The following is a 22408-nucleotide window of genomic DNA, read 5'->3' on the forward strand; positions in this document are numbered from 1 at the left end:
TTTTTATAGTCTAACCAGCCTCCAACGGTGACACAATACCATCTTGTTTGGCCTTCTCTGTGGGTCATTGTGCATATTTGGACATTCAGGAAGTACTTAATAAATTCTTTTGACTCTGGTCTGTTGGCATCTCCTGACAGGAGCAAATATAAAGGGAAGATGAGGAGCAGTGAGCCGTGTGCTCATCCAGATGCTTTCCCCAGGCCTGTGCTAACCTCGCTTCTCATGTGAACCCCTGGAGGGTCTTTAAAGACATAGATCCCCAAGACCCACCTGAACAGTTTCCACTTCAGGATCTGGAGTGGGGACTGGGAATCTATATATTTGCTTATTTCCAGTGGTTTTCATCCCTAATAAACAACAAATACCACAGCATCCCATCACTTGCTCAAAGTCAAGGTCACTCATCTAATGTGAGTGGCAAAACCCAGATGAATCAACCCCAAGCTCCAGACGGTAGTGACCTTTCTACTTGAACCTGGAAACTGTGAACAGAAAGCCACTCTAATACTGTGGTGACAATGGAATGCAGTGGAATTCAGAGGCTCCTGGCCACATGCACTCTTGTTTACAAACCCGTGCCAGCAGCACCTGGCAGGAGTGACTCGGTGACAAGAGAGAATCTCACAGACTGTTCCTCCATTCGGCACTTACAAGGCTCTCAATTAAACCACCCACTGCCCTGCTGGCAAGGGCAGGCCAAGGAATTTCCATGATGCACATTCTCTCGATGTCCCCTCAAAGGGCCACCTCCTCTCAGATGGGTGAGGAACTCCGTGTCCAGAGCCACCACCCAGGGGACAGACGAGGGTGACCCTTCCAGGGAAGGCAGAGTGTGCTGCCACTGCTCATGTCCCCTCACCCCAGCATATCTGACTGGCCAAGGGACAAGTGCTGTGTTTGGTCTGCCTGGGAAATCTAATGGAAAGAACTATTAATAGACATATTTATTTTATCAAGGAAAATATGCTCTTAAAATGTTCGAGAAAGGATATTGCCTGGTTCCCAAGGAAAAGCTGGAGAGACCCCTGGGAGAACACACACACACACACACACACAAAGAGTGAGACACTACACACACGTATGCTCTTGATACACATGTATGTGCATATATATGACTACACATATGTATGTTACTTAGGTAAGCTTATATTCACAACTACAATACTAAATATTAAACTTTATTTTTCTTTTACCAGTTTTTTTTTTTTTAGTGAACTTTAACCCTTCATTTTCATTTTCCACTTGCAAGAGGTGACAAATGTTCTAAGGCTGGTCGAACTTGTGCACCAAGTTATAAGGGACCTTATTAAGATGTAGCTTCCTATTCAGCAGGTGTGGGATGGGGTCTGAGACTCTACATTTGTAACAAGTCCCCAGGCTGTGCCAATGCAACCCTGACAGCCACAGGATACTGCTTGAATAATAAGATTCTAGTTCATGGTGAATAACCTTCTTTGCATCACATATACAGTAGCAACTGTCAAAGATTAGGATGTGTAAAACAAACAAATTGTATTTTAATAAAGCCATTCCTTATAGGATGATCTCAAAAGGGACTTCAGAATCTAGGCTAGGACTTTGGGCTATCATTATAAAAAAGAATTTCCCCATATAAGAGCCATTTCTGAGTAAAAGTTAACAGACCCATTTTGACTTAAGGGAATCAGATTGTCTTATTCTTCAGAAAGAAACAGAAAGCACACAGGACTATAGGTTATTTTCCTTATTGCTGACACTGTGGTCTGAGGGTAGGTGAAGTAAGCTGTGGCACATCAGATCACACTGACCTCTCATAATTTGTTCTGCCAGTCTAGAAATGACTAAAATTCTACTCAAATATATCCTCTTGGAAGGTCTTGGGGAAACTATGCAAACCCAGTGTTATTCCAAACATTCTGCTCTATGGAACCTGGCCCTGTGCATCACTTTGAATATTTGAAATAAGTATATTGATCATAGCTCTCACTTCTAAGGTTTCAAATATGAAATTATACCTAAATGTATTCATAACTAGTAAACAAATGAGAATGGGCATATCTCATGGGAAGGATACAAAGAAATACAGGAATGATCCCTGCGGAGGGAACTCCAGCTATTTAAGAATGGAGGAGTTTACCTGTGAAATAATGATTACCATAAAAGGCTACACATGGTACAGGGTATTTGAAGAAGGACATAAACCAAAGAAACTAGGGAGCTCAGATTAGAATCGAGCATGGTGGGATCTAAATCTGAACTTGAATAATTTTGAAAGCCATAGACGAGGGGACAATAAAGATGTGTGAAAAAATAAAGAAAGAGGAAATAAAATTAGGAGGTCACATCTCTGTGCCAGGCATAGAGCTACTTGCTAATTCCCTGGTTTACCCCTCCCCCACCAATAACCCTGCAAGGCTGGCATTATTAGCCAACTTGATGAACCCAGAACTGAAACTCAGAGAACTTAAGTGACTAAGGTCACACAGCTGGTAAGTGGACCTACAGGGATTTGGATTATGTGACACCAAAGCCAATAATCAGTCCACACTAAACCTGCATTCGCCCAAATCCATCTCATAGCTCTGTAACATGTGAATCATGAGCCAGTTAATAAAAGAATATTTTGGCCAAATAACTTTTGAAAGCTATTAGAATAAATAACACTAATAATGTTACAGATATGAGTTAACATTTCTGAGTTAACATTTATTAACTACTTCCCATGTACCTGGTTTAAAAGGGTTTTGTTTTAGTTGCAGTTATTATTTTTTTTTGATGGAAAACTCCTAAAGTCTTCAGTAATTTAACCTGCACTGAAAATGTCTAATATTATGTATTGTGGAAATAATATTAATAATCCTACATAGGATAACAGTGATCATGAAAAAACATAATATCAAAGTAAAATAATTGGATGTAGACCCTAATGGGCTTCAATTATGTGCCTTTATCTTATGGGCTCCCGTATGGCTATGAACATGAATAAGATGGCCAACTAATACTAAAATCATAAATGTGAACATACCTTAGGAATCAAAAGCATTAAATGAATTTTGCATGGTGGGATCTTGTTATTTGATGTGCATAAGAACCTAGAAACAGAGGCTGCATAGAATATGAGACAGAAATCTCATTCTTTTATTGAACCCACACTACTCAATATGGCTCAGGAGCCAGATACTGAATGACTATTCTAATTTAAGCACTAGACATTATGCCTGGTGACTTTCTATTTTTCTTTTTACCCCTACATTAGAATGTACAGCTCCGTAACTACTATAGTGGCCTCCTGAGCTTGGGACTAGTGATAGGTCTCAGGGAACAAAGAGAACAGAAGGTGGAGAAGATAGCTTTTACTGTGCTGTCCCCCAAGTAAGCAAGTCAGGACTGGCCATTCACTATTTGAAATATCAAAGGACAAATGTTCTAGACAGGATACCAAAGAAATCTGTCCTGCCACTTTCGTTATGTAATGATGGTAAAGTTTTAAATTTTTAAAACTATCTGTATCAGGTTTGAACTAGTGGTGTATTACCTGTGTGTTACCTGGCTCTCAAAGCATATGGAATAGTGTGTGTCCAATAAAATAATGAATCTCTGCCTTGCTGATTCCTCCATACAGCATTTACTTAATGCTTTAGAGTTTCTAAGGCATGTTCACATTTATGATCTTACCCAAACTGGGCTGGATAGAGTTCCTTTCTCGCTCTTCACAGTCTCTGATGACCACTTATCTGTGCATGCCCTTAGATGATGGTGGAGGAAAATAACACATTTTGCCATCATTCTAGTCGTAATAACAAAAAAAGATCCAAGACACATTTCAAGAATTCACATGCAGAATTGGTGTCTGACAGGAGGTCGGCGCAGCATCAAGATATGTAAGAAGTCCAGCCTAGCTGCCTGGGAAACTGGCAGAATCCACCCATTGAAAGAAAGGCATGAAAAGAAATGAAAGGAGTTGAAAAGACAGAAGAAATGTCCCTCAAGAAAGTAAATCTGTAAGAGTCGGAGAAGGAAAGAGATCAGGCCCCACAGAAAAGATGCCCAGAGCTGGGCAAAAGTTTAGTTGCCCTGAATTGTAAAATCTGGGGCTGGGAACCGGGTAGCTCAGTGGTAGGCGCTTGCTTAGCTAGCTTCTGATGTCATACGTTTGGTCTCTGAGCACAGGAAGAAAAAAAAAAAAAAAGATTAGCCTCAACCTGCAACGTCACTGAGACGGCACTAGAAGTTACAACTTCTACCCACTGGAGGGCGCTGTTAACTCGCAGTTTCAGAGAAAAACTTCAGTCAGCTGGGCAGAGACTGAACTTTAATGTCTGGCTGTATTTGCATAAAGAAATTGAACAGACAACCGAAACAATCAACGAATTTGAAACACTTCAAATGATGTGAAAACTCTACTGTCCTTGGAAAATTCACTAGTAATAACAGCTTGTTTTCAAATACACTTTTTAATTTATTAAATACAAATTTAAATCACTATAAAAACGGTGGACACAGTCATTAGATGTTTATTCAAACCCGTAGAATGTACATAACACCAATAGTGAACCCTAATTTAATGTAGGACTGTCGATTGTAATAAATATCCCACTTCCAAGAGGTATGTTATTAGTGGAGGCTATGCATATGTGGGGACAGAGGGTACATTGGAATATCTCAGTACCTTACTCTCAATTTTGCTGTGAACCTAAAAGTGCGCTAAGAAATGACATTAAAAAAAAAAAAAAAACTCTTGTTAAAAATTTCTACAAATGAACCTAAGTACCTGTTTCATTTGTTGAGCAAGCGAATCCAGAAAAGTTCAGAAACAAATAATGTCGTCAATATCATTGCACAACTTTGGGCAAGTTCCTAACTCGTTAAGCCTCAGCTGACTTATCTGTGGAACAGAGGTAATAATTCTACCAACTTCATAGGCCATTGCAGGGATTAACACACATTGCATGAAAAGTACTTAACAAAGTGCCAGGAACACAATAAATACAACATAAGTGCTAGTGGTCATCATTGTTATCCATGGAGCCAAATATGGGAGCACCCACTTCCTGAGGCTGTGACAAGGGTTTTGTTCTGTTTTGTTTTTTGGGGGGGTTGTTTGCTTGTTTTTTACTGTGCTGGGATTTGAACCTGGGCCTCCCATGGAGCTACATTCCCATTTTTAAAGTACTTTGAACAAAGTGTGTTACATAGTGAGGACCATCTACATATTTTTCAAATAACATAAGTAAATAAATATAACTAGGTTAAAAGCTTATCCTAAAGACCTAAACACAGTTTTAAAAATGTAAAAGCTGGGGCTGGTGGTATAGGGCACAGTTTAGCATAGCTGAAGCCCTGAGTTCTATCCCCAACACCAGGGGATGGATATTATATCATTTCAGCATGCCTATTCTAGAAGATTGGAAAGAAATGAAACCTAACACTTGTCATTATCAGTTTTTTAAGTTTCTGAATACTTTGGGCTTGCCAAATTATCTAACGGTGCCCCCTAACATAAAAATCTCTACTTAAAGGAAAAGAGTACTTCACAAATGGGATCCACATTCTATGTTGACCTTTTAAAGAAATGCTCTTGCTGGGCACTGTGATACACACTTGTAATTCCAGCAGCTCCGGAGGCTGAGGTAGGAGGATTGCAAGTTCCAAGCCAGCCTCAGCAACTTAGCAAGGCCTTAAGCAACTTAGTGAGATCATATCTCAAAATAAAAATAAAAATTAAAAGGGCTAGGGATGTGGTCAGTGGTTAATCATCCCTGGGTTCAATCCCTAGTTAAAAGAAAAATAAAAGAAAGAGAGAGATGATCTCATTTCATCAGATTCTACCTCTTTTTAAAACCATCAGTGATCATTAAGTGAAATTGCTTGTGTCTGTGAGTTTCATATATTTGCCCTTTAAATTAAAGCCATTATTTGGTAGCTATTATCAGCATCTGAACATAATCTACACACTGTCTCACAAATAGTAAGGCTTGGTAATTATCTGTTGAATACATTGATAGAGAATCGAGGGATAAAGATTTAAATGGATACTTAGACTCTTATATGGGCTGATTAAATATATTTGTGAATTAAAGTTTTATTTTTAAAATTCATTTTTAGGCTTATTCTGTATCCCAATTTCATTAGTTAGCATGAACCTTAAACCTATAAGACGAGTAAGAACAGGCCTAGTTTGTATCCTTGTTCACAGTGCACGTGTGGAACACGAATACTAGACGTGAAAGGATGACTGGACAAGTCAGAGCCTGGGCTCACACACTCCTGGCTTCTGGTTTGGTAATTACCTTTTTTTAGAATTTCCTGACACCTGGGCCACTGAAAACTTATTAAATTTGCACCTGTCACAGCCGGACTCTTCTAATGGGGCTCCCTGCAGCTCAGAATCCAACTCTCAAATTTAAGCATTGGGGAATTGCCTGCAACCAGCGCTCCTTAGAAGTGGAGCCTGGGGACCCATGGAAACTAAGCAGCAGGGATACAGGTGCAAAGCTAGAGAGAGGTGGAGCCAAGGTGTGAGCCCAGACAGCTAAGCATCCCAAGAGCTGGCCTGCAGGGAGGGCTCTGAGTAGATGGATCCCAAGCCTGGCCCATCAATTACTCTGCCACGCCCCAGGGTGGGAAAGGGTCTGTGGGAGAACCTTGACAGCAACCACACAATGAACTTTCTACATGTTCTACAAAGAAGACTCACTTTGCCCAAACACATAAAAAGCAGCATAGAAGGCTTGGTTGAAAGAAAATTCTAACTTTCAGAAAGAGTAGTGGCTTGTAATGAATTTCAGACAAGTCCATTTCTCCTCTCTAGGACTTTAAATTTCCACTTCAAAGAAGAATTTGGATAAGCTGATCCCAAAATTCACTCAAGATCTAATCCTAGGTCCCTCATCTGTGTGTGTGTATGTGTGTTGCTGAGCACTGAACCTGGACCTTGCACATGCTAAGAACATGTTCTACCACCAAGCCATGCTCCCAGCCCCACAGTTCCTAATCTTTGAGCCACAGTTTCTATACCCACAGCACGGGTCTGTAGTGTTCCCTTAGCTATGGAAATGCCAGTAACCTGCAGGCATCCAAATTCCCAAGTGGGTAAAACCATGAGCCATGACTTATACAATAGATTTGTTGTATAAGTGGACGTTTATATGGACATCCAAATGAGCAAATATCATTCTAACACCATCAATGGACCAGCAGATAAGATATTTTTCCCCTATTAAAATTGAAAATGAGGATGAAAGAATCACTAAAATGAATATAAAATGCAAGGTGGCATCACAGGTTCCAAGGCTGTCACTGTAGGTAAGCAGACAAGGACCTGTGGATACTTAAGCAAGTAAGAGAACAAGGTACTGATGATTATAACAAGTACAACCTTTATATTTTACAAAGCACTTTCATACATACTGCAGTACTTTATTTGGCCCCCAAAGCAACTGTGTGTAGCAAATGGGGCTGCTATGCAAAGAATTTAAAGAATTCCCCTGAGGAGGAAGAGTTGGACCTGCAAGCTGCATCAGACCCCAGTGGTCTATCTTTAACAGAATATGTAATTGTGAAGGGCAAAGTTGGGCATGGTGGAGCAATCAGTGGTGGTTTAGACAGCAACCATTGAGTTCAAAGTTCAGGTCCACCTCTTACTGCTCCTGGACATTGGGTAAGGTAATTAACCCTCCAGTTGTCTGTAGAGATAACACCTACCTCAAAGGCTGACAGACTTTGAATGCATCAGAATACACACACACACAAACACACACACACACACACACACACACACACACACTCGCCCTCCATGCCCATCTTTGCTTGGGCTGTTGCCAGATCCATATAGGAGTAGAAAGACACTTCACCCCAGAGCCAATGCATCTCCTCTTCTCCCCTGGGTTCTCTGCCATTGCAGCAAGATTCTCATGGGAACCAACACATATGCATAGGCAACTGAAAATGCCAGCAGGTAGTCATCCTTGATAGTGGGAATGGGTCCTGGGGGATCAGCACCCCCTTCGGTCCTGGGTCATCCTTCCTATGGTGGTCAGCTTAGGCATGACCTGGTTGGGGCTTCCCTCCTTCCCTGATTTACATACCCCAGTCCCATGACTGCTCCTGGGAGCCAATTCCCAAAAGAAGGACCTACACAAATGCTCTGGCCTCAGATTCTGCTTTCTGGTGACATGATGGAGACACAGACTAGGCACACAAGAACTCTAAGTGAACTTTTCCTAATATCAACATTCTGTACTAAATGCTTTCTATTATCAATTTTCTCTGTCTTTTCTATAGTCAGAAGGTTCCACTGCAGCCTGCTTACCACCATTTCCCTGATCTTTGTTACTGTCATCACATGGTAGACAGAAAATGAGAAATAGAGGTGAAAGGGTCAAATGCCACAGAGCAAAGTTCTGAAAATAGTTCCTGAATCTGGGTGTCCTCCTGATTTGACAGATATGGGACCACCTTATGGCAGGGAATTTTAGGTGATTTAAGGTCAGAGACTAACAGACCATTTATAATTTTATGTTGTATGTATATATTGTTGTGCATTAGAAAAATCTCTAGTTAGCACAATAAAGCTATGATTTCACTCTGTTTTTGCTTTTGTTAAAAATTTTATAAATGAGGGCTGGGGCTGGGGCTGGGACTGGGGCTCAGTGGCAGAGTGCTTGCCTAGCATGTGGGAGGCACTGGGTTCTATCCTCAGCACCACATAAAAATAAAGAAATAAAATAAAGGTATTGTGTGTCTACAACTAAGAATATTTTTTAAAAATGTTTTAAATGACTTGATATTTGAAAAATATTAATAGGAGTAAGGATTGCAGGAAAATAGAGTCATCCTTCATATCCTTAAGAGATTAGCTCCAGGACTTCATCCAAAGTCCTTTATATAAAGTGGTGTGGTAGTTATGTATATCATACACATTTCCTCCTGTATGTTTTAAATCATCCTGTATACTTTAAAACACTAACATAATGTAAATGATAAGTAAATATTCTGTCTTGGTAGGAAATAATGACAAGGAAAAAATCTATAGATGTTCATTACAGACATGATTTTTTTCTTTCTTTTCTTTTTTCCTTTTTTTTTTTTTTTTTAATGGTACCGGGATTGAACTCAGGGGCATTGATCCCTAAGCCACATCCTCAGCCTTATTTTGTATTTTATTTAAGAGACAGAGTCTCACTGAGTTGCTTGGCGCCTCGCCATTTCTGAGGCTGGCTTTGAACTCTTGATCCTCCTGCCTCAGACTGCCAAGCTTCTGGTATTACAGGTGTGGGCCATCATGACTGGCTTTTCTAACCTTTTTTGATTCGTGTTTGGTTGAATCTACAAATGAAGAACCCATGGATATGGAGAACCAACTGTACAACGAAAATCATTAAGGTAGTCTGTGAAAAGTTGAAGTCTGGAAAACACTAATAAATAAATGTAAATTTTACAACCATTGTGGTTTAGAAAAGTGGATAGAAGTAGAGTTTGACCAAATGTATTTAGGAATTTTATTATCAAGTGTGGTTACCTCTTCTCTTACCTAGGAATACAGATTTGATTTGTAACATTTATAATTTTGATTATCCTGTTTTAACTTTTAGAAAAAAAATGAAAATATTTTTCTCCTATTGCAACAAGTAACAGAAATAGCACAAAATTATCATAATTTTAATTATTTTGAGAGGCTAACACAACACTAAGCTAAAACAACATAAACATAAATATGGCTCACCTGTTTTTAGTCAAGGACACCAGGAGCTCTACTAGTATAGGGATCTACATACAGGGCATTGGAAACCCTTTTCATTACTATATGTCTTCAGTGGGAACAAAGCCTATTAATTCATAAACAGAATTATTTGATACCTTTATAAAAGACTAAAACTTCTGTGCTTGTAGAAATTTCCAAGATAATAGTTGCCCACATTTCTAAATAATCACTAGCAATGAAAAAAAAAACTAAGAGGATATGTTGTAAAATCTCATTTAAGAGAGATTTTCTTTACAGTTGAAGAGTTACAAAAAAACAATCTTTAGAATTATATACCCACAATGCTCCGAAATACTTGTTGACATCTTCATTGGGAAAAGCCAGAGGCCCACATTCTCATAGGTGGAGTGAATAGCACATTCTTTTTCACATGGGAATTGGAAGCATTCTCCATAAAAGAAACATAGCCCCCTGATACCTCTGTAGGAGATATGTGAAACAACTGAAAATGATTGACACATGGACAATAGGGACTGCAATGGAAAATGTAGAGTTAATCATGATGTTCATACCTAAAAAGAGGTATGATGTTTTATGATATCCTACTTTAAAAAAAATTGTACTGCTTTCTCCCAATGCATTTATCTGGTCCTCAACTGACATAGATCAGATGATAGATAAACCATTTCAAGATTTGGCAATTCTTCTGGCAGTGAACTTGGCTCAGGGCCTCAGGGAAGCCAATTCCTAGAGCTCTGTCCTCCTCTGTCATCAAGAGGCAAAGTTGGTTATTTCTCATGGGATGTAAATGAGGCCTGTATACACAGGAATATACACCCACCCTCACACCTGAAATCTTTTTTTAAACTGTAAGTCATGCATTGTCAATGGGGCGATAGTCCACAGGGGCTTAAAATTGGTTCTTTGTGGAGAGGGGATGAAGCACACATACACATGCAATACAGCTGATCAGTTTATCTATGCTATGAAAACTTCATGGGGAGGGATGCAGGTATAGCTCATCAGCAGAGCACTTACTTGCCAGCAAGTGAAAGGTTCCAGGTTCGATTCCCAGCACCACAAAAAAGAAAATACCTTTTTAAAAGTAAATAGATAAATTTCATGGGAGAGTTTAATCAGAGGGAAAACAAAGTTTGAGGATAAGATTAAATGATAATGAAAAAAAGATGGAGAAACTACCCTGAATATACCTTCAAGTAGGAAAACTCTTTGCTGTCAAATTTTCTAAAGTGCCTAGTATCATCTAAAAAAATAATTCATCGCATGCTAATTGATAAAAGAATTAAGAACGGTGGTAAGATCTGTACCCCAGACAGGAATACCACCTCTTGGAAAGTGCCAAGATGCTTAAACTAGTAAATCCTCCTCCTCCTCCTTCTTGCAGAATTCTACTGTTTTCCTGACTGAATTCCATTCTTGGAATAGCTGGAGTATCACAAGAAAAGCAGTATGGGTTCAAAGGAGAATGCATAGAAGGAGGAGCTCAGAAGGGCTTATACTCTTTCAGAGCTGTATTTGCAATAAATTTCTTAAAAAGAGAAAAAGCAGTTTTGCTTTTTTTTTTTTTAATTTTTACAATGAAGGCACATAAGAAGGAGAAAAATGACATCATTTTAGGCTCTCACACCCCAAAGTGATTACCGACTAATAAATACCAGGCATAGCTGACTCGAGGTTCCCCCAAAGTGGTGCAATTGTTGGAAATGTTGGAAGGTGCCACTTGCCACTATTATTAACCCTCCCTTTCTAAGACAGTAGCCCTGGGCAAGGATTCAACAGGGCATGCATTCCATTGCCTCTGTTAAGTAACACTCTGGGGCTGGAAACATTTGCATAGAAGACAAAATGAATCTGTCGTGGTTAAAAGGGAGTTTACTACCTGTGTGTCCCCAAGAGCAGGAGCCTGTCTGTGGCCTCCCCGTGTCATCGCCACCCGGAGTAGGCGCCAGAGGACTGAAGACGATAGAAGGCACACGCTACCTACGATCCAGACGCTTTTTCTTCTAAGTGTTGAGTCCATTCTCTGGGAGAAGCTGTGAAGTTCCTTGGCTCACAGGCGCCTTTCCTCCCCTGATCTAGCTCAACCACTTTTCAAGCACTGTCGCTCCCTACTCTGCTCTGAGGAGTGGGTATCCCGAATTGCTGAGGATTCCTGCAGAGTCTGCCATGAGCGTCTCCAATTACACCATCTACAAATATTCTGCCTCTTTAAAAGGAAAATATGATGACTTTGAGTGACAGATCCAAAACAGGTGCAGGGGCTGAGGGAGACCTGCTGGCTGTAAGGAATGCCCACGCGCATGCGTTTGTCCCCAGTTCAAGGACTAGTAGCTGCACTGTAACTCCTGTCGGCTGCCTAGGCTGGGCCACCGCCAGCCAGGCGGCTTTCTCCTGCCCTTGTGGGGTGAGCAGCAAAGAATAGGGGTGGAGAGATGCAACATCGAAAATCACAAAACCTCCACCCTCAGTTGTGCTATTTCGAGGTCTAAGTTACAGCCACTTTGGATGCTGCTGGTGGTTCAGTTTCATAGCAGTTGGTCAGGAAATGCCACCTGGTATTAAACCCACCATCTGCAATCAAAATAGGGAGATTCATGCTTTGCTTCAACCCACTCTATCCTTTTGCACATCCTGTTGATAAATATTTTATTCTGTTTGGTCTTTGGAGCATTGGTACCAGGCCTTTTAAACATTCCAGGGATTACATGGTCTGCTTGTGTTAGGGTTGTCCTTATTTTCTACCCTCACCCTGTCTCCACCCCCAGCTGGGATATGGAAGAATTTAAACCTGGTTTTAAAAGAAGAATTATTCCTAACTAAGGAAGACTTTTAGCACAAATCAATCAGGGTTAAGGTAATTTTTTTAAAAGTTGACTTAGGAGAGTAGATTAGACAAAGGGGAATGAAGGGAAGGGAATGGGAATCAAAAAGACAGTGGAATGAATCTGACATAACTTTCCTATGTTCATATGTGAATACATGACCAGTGAAACACATCATGTACAACCACAATAATAGGATCCTAATTAGAATAGGTCATGCTCACTGTGTGTATAATATGTCAAAATACACTCTACTGTCATGCATACCTAAAAAGAACAAATAAAACAATAAGAGTCCTATAAGCACAGTTGTGGAGCCATGGTCCATGGTGATGTATTTTTGTAGAAGGGCCATCCTCACTCTGGCATCCCACAGTTTTTGTACTTGGGACCATGCATTTTGGGTGGAGGACAGGAAACTAGGGATATCTAGGAAGGTCGAGAAAACCAAAGGACAAGGAGGTGGGCACAGACCACATAGACCATCTTGGGTATAAAAAGCAGGTAGATGGACTGAGGTTGAAGTTCAGTGGCAAAATGTTTGTTTAGCAAGCACAAGGCCCTGGGTTCCATCCCCAGCCCTAGGAAAACAAACAAACAAAAACAAAAGAAAGCAGGATGCATGTAGTATACCTGGGAAGGTAGTGAAAAGTAGGCAGAGATGAATGATTGTCTAAGAACATTATTTGACACTTAAATAATATTACATTAAATCTGAGAGCTATTTATATAGGCACTAGAGAACTGACAAAATTAAATCTTGGGGATAGGGTATAGCTCAGTGGTACTTAGCATGCTTAAAGTGTATACTTAGCATGCTTAAAGCCCTGAGTTCCATGCCCAGCACAAAAGTAAATAAGTGAATAATTTTTTAAAAATCCCTGGATCTGATTGAATAAAAACAATACTAATTATAGTTATGAGAACCATATATCATTTTTAAGGTAATGGTATATACACAGTGGATATTCTCATCTTTCACATATGTCAGGTGTATTGCTTTTTTAGTTTTACTTGATTTTTTTACTTGTATGTTGACATACACAATGAATGCTTCAATCTGGTTTATTATTAGTGCTAAAAGTCTTCCTTAGTTAGGAATTGATTTATGCTAAAAGTCTTCGTTAGTTAGGCTGAAAATTTTTTTAAAAATCTAGCCACTTATTCAACTTCCTCATGTGCAAGACCTTCTTTTGAAGGAGAATTGTGCAGACCCTCCAAGGAGGGAAGGCAGGACTACGAGTCAGCCTGGAGGTGATGCAGTAGTGATGACTGTGGGTGCTGGTGGTGATATTTAATGTTGAGTGCACGTAGGTTTGGAGGACGGCAGAACTCATGCCATGGAGTGGAGGGAGAGGGGGAAATCACCAGTATGTGAGGGAGGGAAGCTCTGCTGTGGCTTCATTCTCGGGGCAGGTGATCCAGGAGGATGACCATCACTCTGTATCTATCCCTGCATGCTCTCTTGGGGAGGGGCCTTTACCATCCTCAAAGTTTTTAATTTTGAGTCATCATGGAAGTCAGAAAGGAAGGAGAAAAACAGAAACAAAGTCTTTAGGGTAGAGAGCTAGATGCCCCTCTCTGAGTAGTAGATGCTTTTAAAATTCTACACTAGATGTATAAATTAGGTGACTTTGAACATCCTTTGAAAAGTAACAGAATAAGAATGGTCATTAGAAAACAGAAGGAAAAGAAAGCAGAAAAATTAAAAGAACAAAATTAAAATTGCAAAAAGAATTTTTTAGGTAGAAAGAAGTAGAATATATTAGTATTTAATAAATTCAACCAAAAAAGTAGAAGAAGAGAAAGAAGAGAGTTAAAAATAAAGTCAGTAGAGGGAAAATAAATGAAATAGAAAAATCTGGTTAAGAGCAGAAAAAGAAATGAATCCAAGTTTTATCCAACTATTTTAACATAGGTTGCTAAATTTATACATAATTTTTCCACTGTTGGTTCTGCAGATAAAGTCTATTCTAGAAAGTAAATGTACTCTAAGCTTCCAGAACAAAAGCTTTCATGTCACCAGAGTGTCTGAAATTCAGAGCAAATTCTTTTCAGCAAAACCACTGAATGTTTCTACTATGATTAGTAGTGTTAATCCTTTCAGAGAAAGAAGGGATAAAAGAGAAAAAGGAAGAAAGTTGACAAGCATTTTTTTTAATAGTCCCTGGAGAGAAAAGAGTGGTATGGTAAAGATTTACTGCAGCGGAGCAGAAGATGGAGACGTGTTAATCCAGCTCTGTCTACATACCTGAAGACATCTGAGATGCTGGAATGGCCTTCTTCTCCCACCCACTGCCAGGCTTGCCACCCTGCACCACCCCGACAGGGCCTTGGCTGCCGTAGGAAGGAGAAGAGCTCTGAGCCTCCGACACATGTACCCATCCATTTTCCACATGGCAAGAGAGAGAGACTGGGAAATTTACTGCTGACATCTCTGGGCTTGTCTCCATTTACAAATAAGAAACTGAATGGGACATAGAGAATTCCTTGTCACTTCTTCCCACCTTCCACACAGTATCAACTGCAGGACAGAAGCCAACAGGCCTGAGCCACAAAAGGGAGAGAAGACTTCTTTTAGGGTTTCTGCAGATTCAACGTTTTCAATCTTTCTCTCAAAAATATCTCTCAAAAAATATACAACTGCCCCATCACTGATTTCTAACATTCTAGAACCATTGTTAATCATAAAAGTAAATCTTCCTAAAAAGGTTTATGGTCCAACTTACCAGTATCTCTTACTTTTTAAAGACAGTTACTTATTTGTAAAATTTAGATAACAGAACTTGGAGAAAAGCTGAACATGAAAAATAATCAGACTCATATAAACTATTGCAGCTACTTGATGGTTTCAGTTATGCAAAGTTATACGAATACACTTTATCTTTCATGTCCTGTAGAAATTAATGAACAGAAAAAAATCCATGCTTATTTATTTGTACAATTAACAGCCCTGATCAGAAAGACTTTCATTTATCACTTAAATTTTGCTTGTGGAAATTTCTTCTTGCTCTATATTGAGCAAGATATTAACTAGACTGGCACAGTGACACACACCTGAAGTCCCAGACACTCAGAGGCTAGGGTAGGAGGATCATTTGAACCCCAGAGATTGGGGCCAGCCTGTGTAACATAGTAAGACCCCATTTCAAAATTTAAAAAAAAAGATATTATCTCACGGGGAAAATAGAGTTCTCAAAGAAATCTGTTTTACTATAACTCATTTCTTCCTTCCTGCACATTTTATTGTTCTTAACTCACAGTAAAATAACTCCTAGGGCTGTTATATACAATATCTCTATTTCATCCACTGTTTTGTTGTTCAAAATGCCCTTCCCACCTGAATAGTGTTTTTTGGAATAATAGCTGAGCAAAGAAGGATGTTGTCCAAACCTGTCTAACAAGAATCACTTGCTCTGATTATTAGCAACAATGGTTCCGGGCCCTCATCCAGAATGCAGAATTCACTTGAATAGACCTGTTTGTTCCTCTAACATTTTTGGTGCCTATTATGTCTCTGCAACTGGGTAAATAAGTGGCTGAGGATGCAAAATGTGGTCCCAACCTTTAGGATCCCTGTCTGGGAAAGATGATAAATACATTCAAAAACCTTTCGGGTGCTAAGAGAAGCACAGGCAAAATGCAATGAAGCCCACGATGGACCAGAGCTGCACTTCAAGGGATGATGAATGGAAGTGACTAAGATAAGGGAAGGGAGGAAATTGCTTCTGCTGCTGCTACTGCTGTTGCTGGCTAACATTTATTAAATGTTTACTGTGTAGCTCAGGGGTAGAGTGTGTGCTTAGAATGCTCAAGGCCCTGGGTTTGCTTCCCAGCACCACTAAAACAAAACAAAACAAAAAGGAAAACAAAGAAGTGCTTGTGATAGTGTCAGGTATTTTGCTGAGGAGTTATTCCACTTAATTTTCACAAAAGCTATCATCTCATTTTTCAGATGGGACAGCTCCTTGTTTGAATTTAGTAACTAACCAAAGAACACTCTGCACCCTTGTTCTGCACAGCAGAGGACACAGGGTTCCACAATCATGCCATCAGCAAGTCCTGCTTGTCCCTTCTCTGGTCTTCACTATCAATAGCTCTACCCCTTGGGGAGCTCAAGGTCTTCAGGAAATTAAAACCTTCATCTGTAGAACAATTGTGGTCCTCACAGCACTTCTCTGAATCTCAAGCCCAAATCCATCATTTTAAAGGATTCTTCCTCAAAGTGTGTTTCCACAGGCTCCATTAATGTATATACTTGGCAGGGGGTTGCTGGGGATGGAACCCAGGGACCTGGGCATGCTTAGTGCTCTCTCTACCACCAAGTTGCGGTCCAGCCCCCAAAGCTGCTAAGCCGATTACCACAAGGTAAAAATATATCTTCAAAGACTTCCTGATTGTCAACCAAACTCAACTTCATTGTTTCACAGCATTCTCAATGAAACAAAACAGGAAATTGCCTATGAAACCTTTCCTTAATTCTATATATAAGTGACAAAATAGAATTTGAAAAGGGTCAAATAAATGGCTCCACCTGATATATTAAAAGAAAAAAGATAGAACTGGTAATATTTAGAAGACTACATCAGCACATAATTACCTCATTCTTCCCACATCTTGGATGCTCTTCACTGGCTTTTTCTTCCAGAAAGCATTTCACTTTCTCAACCTCTTCCATGCACTTTAAAAAGGCCATTTTCTCCAGCCCGTTGCTGCTGTAACATGTGTTGATTTCTTCCAGTCGCTTCACTTTTAGCATCTTGGTGGTGAGTCCAATTAAGCTACTGCCTGGCATGTGGCTCTCGCCTCCCTCTGTCTCCGATTCGTAAATCAGGACACAATCGTGACTTTTCAGTGCTCCCTTCTCTTGACTGTTAAAAAAAAAAAAAAAAAAGGAAACCAAGAAAATTCTCATCACTTAATCACATATTGACTTTCTCAACAACTAATCAATGAGAATTTGGAAGTCTCTTCTATTTAAAGAGAGAAGATCCAAAATTGGGAAGAAGAATGTTAATATTCATATTGAATTTCCACCACTGGAACTTTTAAAGGAAAATATTTTTTGTTTTGTTTTGTTTTTACTTTTTCCTACAAAGAGTAAGAAGCCATCTCAAGTTTGATTGGATGTTTATGTTACTGCTCTCACTTTGTGAAATAAGGTGCATATTAAGGACAGTAAAATACCTCACCCAGATGTTTCCTTGGCATATTTCGAGTTGGTTATTCAGGAAAAAGTGCACATGTCTGTAAACATGGAAAAATGCTGTGAAAAGCTCTCCTTTTATAAAAAGGAATGTACTGCTATCTGTATCAGTAAAGAGCAAATCCAGACAATAAATTCTGATACCTTCCCCTTTCTGCCCAGCAAAGAAGAGATGGAGACTCTGACACCTGGCGCATGTGGAGATGACCACAGGTGAAGTTACCTGAGAGACTCCACCTGTGTCACAAGACAACCCTGGCTTGCTGTTCAGGTCTCCCTCCAATCTTCAGCAGACTGACCCACTTCCCTTCACCCCAGAAGCCCAAGTCCCTATCCCTTTAAACTCCAAGTATGAGTCACATCCTTTGAGTCCCAATTTTGCATGCTCTAGGCATGTAATAAATTTTGTATGTTCTTTTTTCTGCTTTTATCAGTTTATTTCATAAACTAAAATTATCAAATTTATGTTATCAAAAGTATTCTTTTCAGAGGAAACAGAGTAAATGTATAACTTCCCTATAATATTGAATGGCCAGTTTAAATATAGAATATAAAAGATCTTGGACTTAATTGGGAGAGAGGTTTTGCTCCTCATGTTCCTGAAGAAGGACTTACTAAATAAGGGGTTTCTCCTGCTTCCTCTGGAATTTTTTCTCCTTCTCAGGAGAGATTTCCACCAAATAAATCCTTTTTCAGAGCTTTTCTGTGCCTGTGTCTTTTTTTTTTTTTTAACAATGCCGGGGATCCAACACAGGGCCCCACACATGCTAAACAAAAGCTCTACCTCTGAGTTACACCCGTTACACCCCTTTTGCCCCTGTCTGCACCTTTAAATGTTTGGTGTTTACTTTTAAAAAGAAGTTAATTTCCATACAGCACTCCAGTAGAGAAGGTACCCAGCAACCTTTCTTTGCATCTTCATTAATGGTTATTCTCTGAGTAGTTCAGAGTTCTTGTGATTTTTTTAAAAAATATTTTCCATACAAATTAAGTAATGCACACATTACAATACTGCTGTCACTCTAGACACATAATTGTATGTATATATCTACACACCCCCTGATTATATATAGAGAGAGAAATAAAGAGATTTGAATTTGTAGTGGTTTCCCATGGCTAACTCTGGAGGCCCCCTACTGGAAATTTGAAAATTGCTTCTTCCAGCTTTTTGGTCAACTTAAAAAGCATCTGTAATTTCCCCCGTGAAACTTTGTCTTTCATTTTTGCAACTCATACAGTAAAATAATAAACTGGAGTTCCAAAGTATTTTCAATTCAGTACTCTACAAAACTTGATGCATGACTGTTCTAAGACAAAACTATAACTAAAAGATAATTTTAATTGCAGAAGGTACTAAAGCTGGAGTAGAAAGTCATATAAAAATTAACACATTAAAGGAAAAGCTTAGGTTCCAGATATTGTCATTTTACAAAGAAATATTACACATTTAGCTTTATATGCAGTTTAGTACCTCTTGTTGTTTAAAGCAACATAGAAGAGATTCAAGAGATAACAATAAACAGAAACAATTACCATTTATAGGAAGACATCATAGAGTTTGAACCACTCCAAGCCCAGAATGCAAGTTCCACCAGACAAAGGGAAGCTTTTTAGACTTCAGATTGACCACAGAAGCCTCTGGTAAAAGCCTTTCCTCTCAGTCAGTGGAAGTCTTCTGAAAAGACAAGTGTCCACTACGAGAGGAAGTATCCTCTCTCTCAAATGCCACTTTGAGCCCCTGTTTAAACTAATATGGTCCTTGATCTCATGTTGCTCAGCTGTTGGCTTCTTAGTCAGATGGGGAATAATATTAATTTTAGACACCAGGCTTTTCAAAGCCAATGGCTCCATTTCAGAGGTCAGGTAAGGAGAGGATGGAACTGGGAACACTGGATGAAATAACACCTTCACCTTTCCCTCTCCTCGGTGTGGCAATACTCTCAGAATTACAAAGCTGGATTTGTCCTTGGCGATCATATGCCCCTTTCAGACTCATGATTAAGTGCTTGTTCCCAGCTGGCAGGATTCTAGGTGTGGGAACACGCAGCCACATGCATATTCATTATGGTAACTGTGAACATGCCCAACTTCAACATAGGCTCTTCTAAAAACATATGGCAAGTTTCATTTAATGTTCTCAGTCCTTAAAGGTGTTTGTGATATCCATAACTGTTCATGCTCTAGGGGAAGGCCAAAGACACAGGCATCTAGGTATGAAGAACAGGGATAAGCTTTTTCATAAACTCTCCTGACAAGTGACACTCTAACTCTCCCGTTTTCTGCTGCCCACTAAGAAGAGGGAGTTAGTGTGAGAACTACCTGCCAGGTTGTAATGTACTTCTAGATTTATTTAAGTGGCATAAAACTTTGATTCCCTAGTAACTGGAATTAGTGTTATAGGTATTCATCCAGTTCTTTGGGGCACAAGGCAATTGTCAGCTTTTATTTGTAGCCTTTGCTGACCACCAGCCTCTGGCACTCTTCCTTTTTTTTTTAAAAAAAAGTTTTCCTTTCTAATTCAGATCAATTGTAAAATAAAATAAATCAATGTAAAATAAAATAAAATAAATCAATGTAAAATAAAAATAGATGTTTTTCATTTTAAGAAGTTTTAAAGAATTATAGCAGAATCATTTTTTTAAAAAACTGTTAATATTTTGTAGGAATTAAAAAAAAAAACAACATGCTCCCATCTACTGGTTGGCATTCAAACCAGCTGGATAATGCTAATAGTTTCTGTTACTAAGTAGAAGCATGTATTTGTAAATAATAAGTTATTTCCACAAAATTATTGTGAAAAGATGAAACAGATTTGAGGTTACCAATGTTTATATGTGTTATTAAATTATGTAATGTGACAAATTTCCCTACCAGAAGAAAGATATATGTAGCCACAGCCTCTGCCCAGACCATCAAAACAACAAAAACCAGACTTCCCATCCTCCTTGGCTCTAGCAAACTAGCCACAGGCTCCAATTAGCCAGAGCACAGTAGAATCTGTTCCTTTGCTTGCTTTTAAAAACAAACTTTTTATTTTAAAGTAGTGTGTGTTTTTCGTATTTTCAGCATCTTATATTGGCCTAGTATAATTGTCCCCTTAATGAACCAATGTTGATACATTATTATTAAGTAAACTCAATACTTCATTTTCTTTTTTTTCCCTCCTAACGTCCCTTTTCTGTTTCAGAATCCCACGCAGTCCTTCACATCACATTTAGAATCACTAGGATTTGTGATGGATTGGATGTGGGGTGTGAAAGGAGGACAGTGGACAAGGATATTTATGAATTTCTCCTGGAGCACTTGAAGGATAAAGTTGACATTAACTGAGATGGAGAAGGCCATGGGAAGAACAAATTTTGGAGGAAGGTCAGAAACTCCGTTTTGACAAGCCCACTAAAACTTCAAGATAAATAGGTGTGGAAATAGAAATCCGGAGCTCAGGGGAGAATGTCAATTAGAGATAAATTTGGAATGTCATCCATATATTGATATTTCCACACACAATATGTACTCAATAAACATTTGTTGATTAATTGCTAGAGAGGATGATATTTGAATGTGTCTATTTGTCCTAACAAAAAAAGCCACAATTGAAAAAATTCATGTTACTTGAATTTTCAGTGGCAATAGTCTCCTACTGCTATATCACACTATTCCCAGATTCTGATGGCCTGGAGGATAAGCTGCCTAATACAATATTTTACCATGAAACCACCCAGGCATTGCATGCATGCTTATTATGGTCTATCTGCCTAATCTCAGGACTCCAAACACCTATCCATAAAAGAGTCTGAATGCATCAAAAAGTTCTTATGCCTAGAAAAAAAAATTATAGTAAGGCTATAAATGGGCCCAGTGAGACTTTTCCACTATTTTCATGATATTTTGAAGTTATACATGTTTTGTAAATACTAACAAATAGCATTTAGAGAGCCATGGAAAGAATCCCTTGATTCTTTTCAAAGGACATTTCCATTAGCTGATTAAGACACCACACTGTCAAAGGAGCCACACAAATAGGAGTGGCTGACAGCTCATCTACTGCTTGGCATTCAAACCAGCTGGATAATGCTAATAGTTTCTGTTTATGCACTGCTTGCTGAAAGTTTCCAGAACAACAAAGGCCTCTGAGCATTTACTCATAAAAGTAGAGCAATTGTCACAAATACCAAAATACAAACGAAAGGCTAATGCATCCCTGTCATCCACATTCCAATTGACTTTTCTTCTTTCCATAAAGTACCACTGAGTATGACCCATAAAAACAAAAATTGATAAACAGCACTTTAGCAATATTCAAAATGTTTGCTCTTCTAAGGACATTATTGGGAAAATGTAAAGACCAGCTACCGATTTGGAGAAAATGCTTGGAAACTGCATATTTGGTGAAGAACCTGTATCCAGAATATACCATGAATTCTTCCAAATCAGTAACAGGATGACTAACATCCCAATTTTAAAAGTTGACAAAAGATTTGAACAGACATCTCACCAAAGAAGATAGACACATGGATAATAAGCTCATGAAATAAATGCTCAAAAGCAGTCATCAGTGAGATGCAAGTTAAAATGACAATGAAATAGCATTTTGCACACCCTAGAAGACTTAGAATAAAAAAGCAAAGAGAAAAAGCAACTGTTGAGAGGGATGTGAAGAAATCAGACAGGTTG

At 39.0% G+C, this 22408-nt stretch overlaps 1 protein-coding gene across 6 annotated transcripts in view; it reads right to left on the minus strand.

The window, feature by feature from the left end:
- The window catches only part of Mylk4 (myosin light chain kinase family member 4), an 82075-nt gene extending 62596 nt beyond the window's left edge, over positions 1 to 19479 (minus strand). For 3 of the 6 annotated variants that reach the window (XM_026398936.2, XM_026398932.2, XM_026398933.2), the window contains exons 1-2: positions 19268 to 19479; positions 17129 to 17399 (exon numbers count right to left, since the gene is read on the minus strand). In XM_026398936.2, the coding sequence (XP_026254721.2) occupies positions 17129 to 17399; positions 19268 to 19287 (291 nt within the window). In that variant the 5' untranslated portion in view covers positions 19288 to 19479. Of the gene's footprint in view, positions 1 to 17128; positions 17400 to 17715; positions 17776 to 19267 lie in introns of all 6 variants that reach the window. The other 3 variants (XM_026398935.2, XM_026398934.2, XM_026398938.2) reach the window with 3 other exon arrangements.
- Between the last annotated feature and the right edge of the window lie 2929 nt (positions 19480 to 22408).

The sequence above is a fragment of the Urocitellus parryii genome, chromosome 8 (genome assembly GCF_045843805.1).
Source record: "Urocitellus parryii isolate mUroPar1 chromosome 8, mUroPar1.hap1, whole genome shotgun sequence".
NCBI lineage: Eukaryota > Metazoa > Chordata > Mammalia > Rodentia > Sciuridae > Urocitellus > Urocitellus parryii.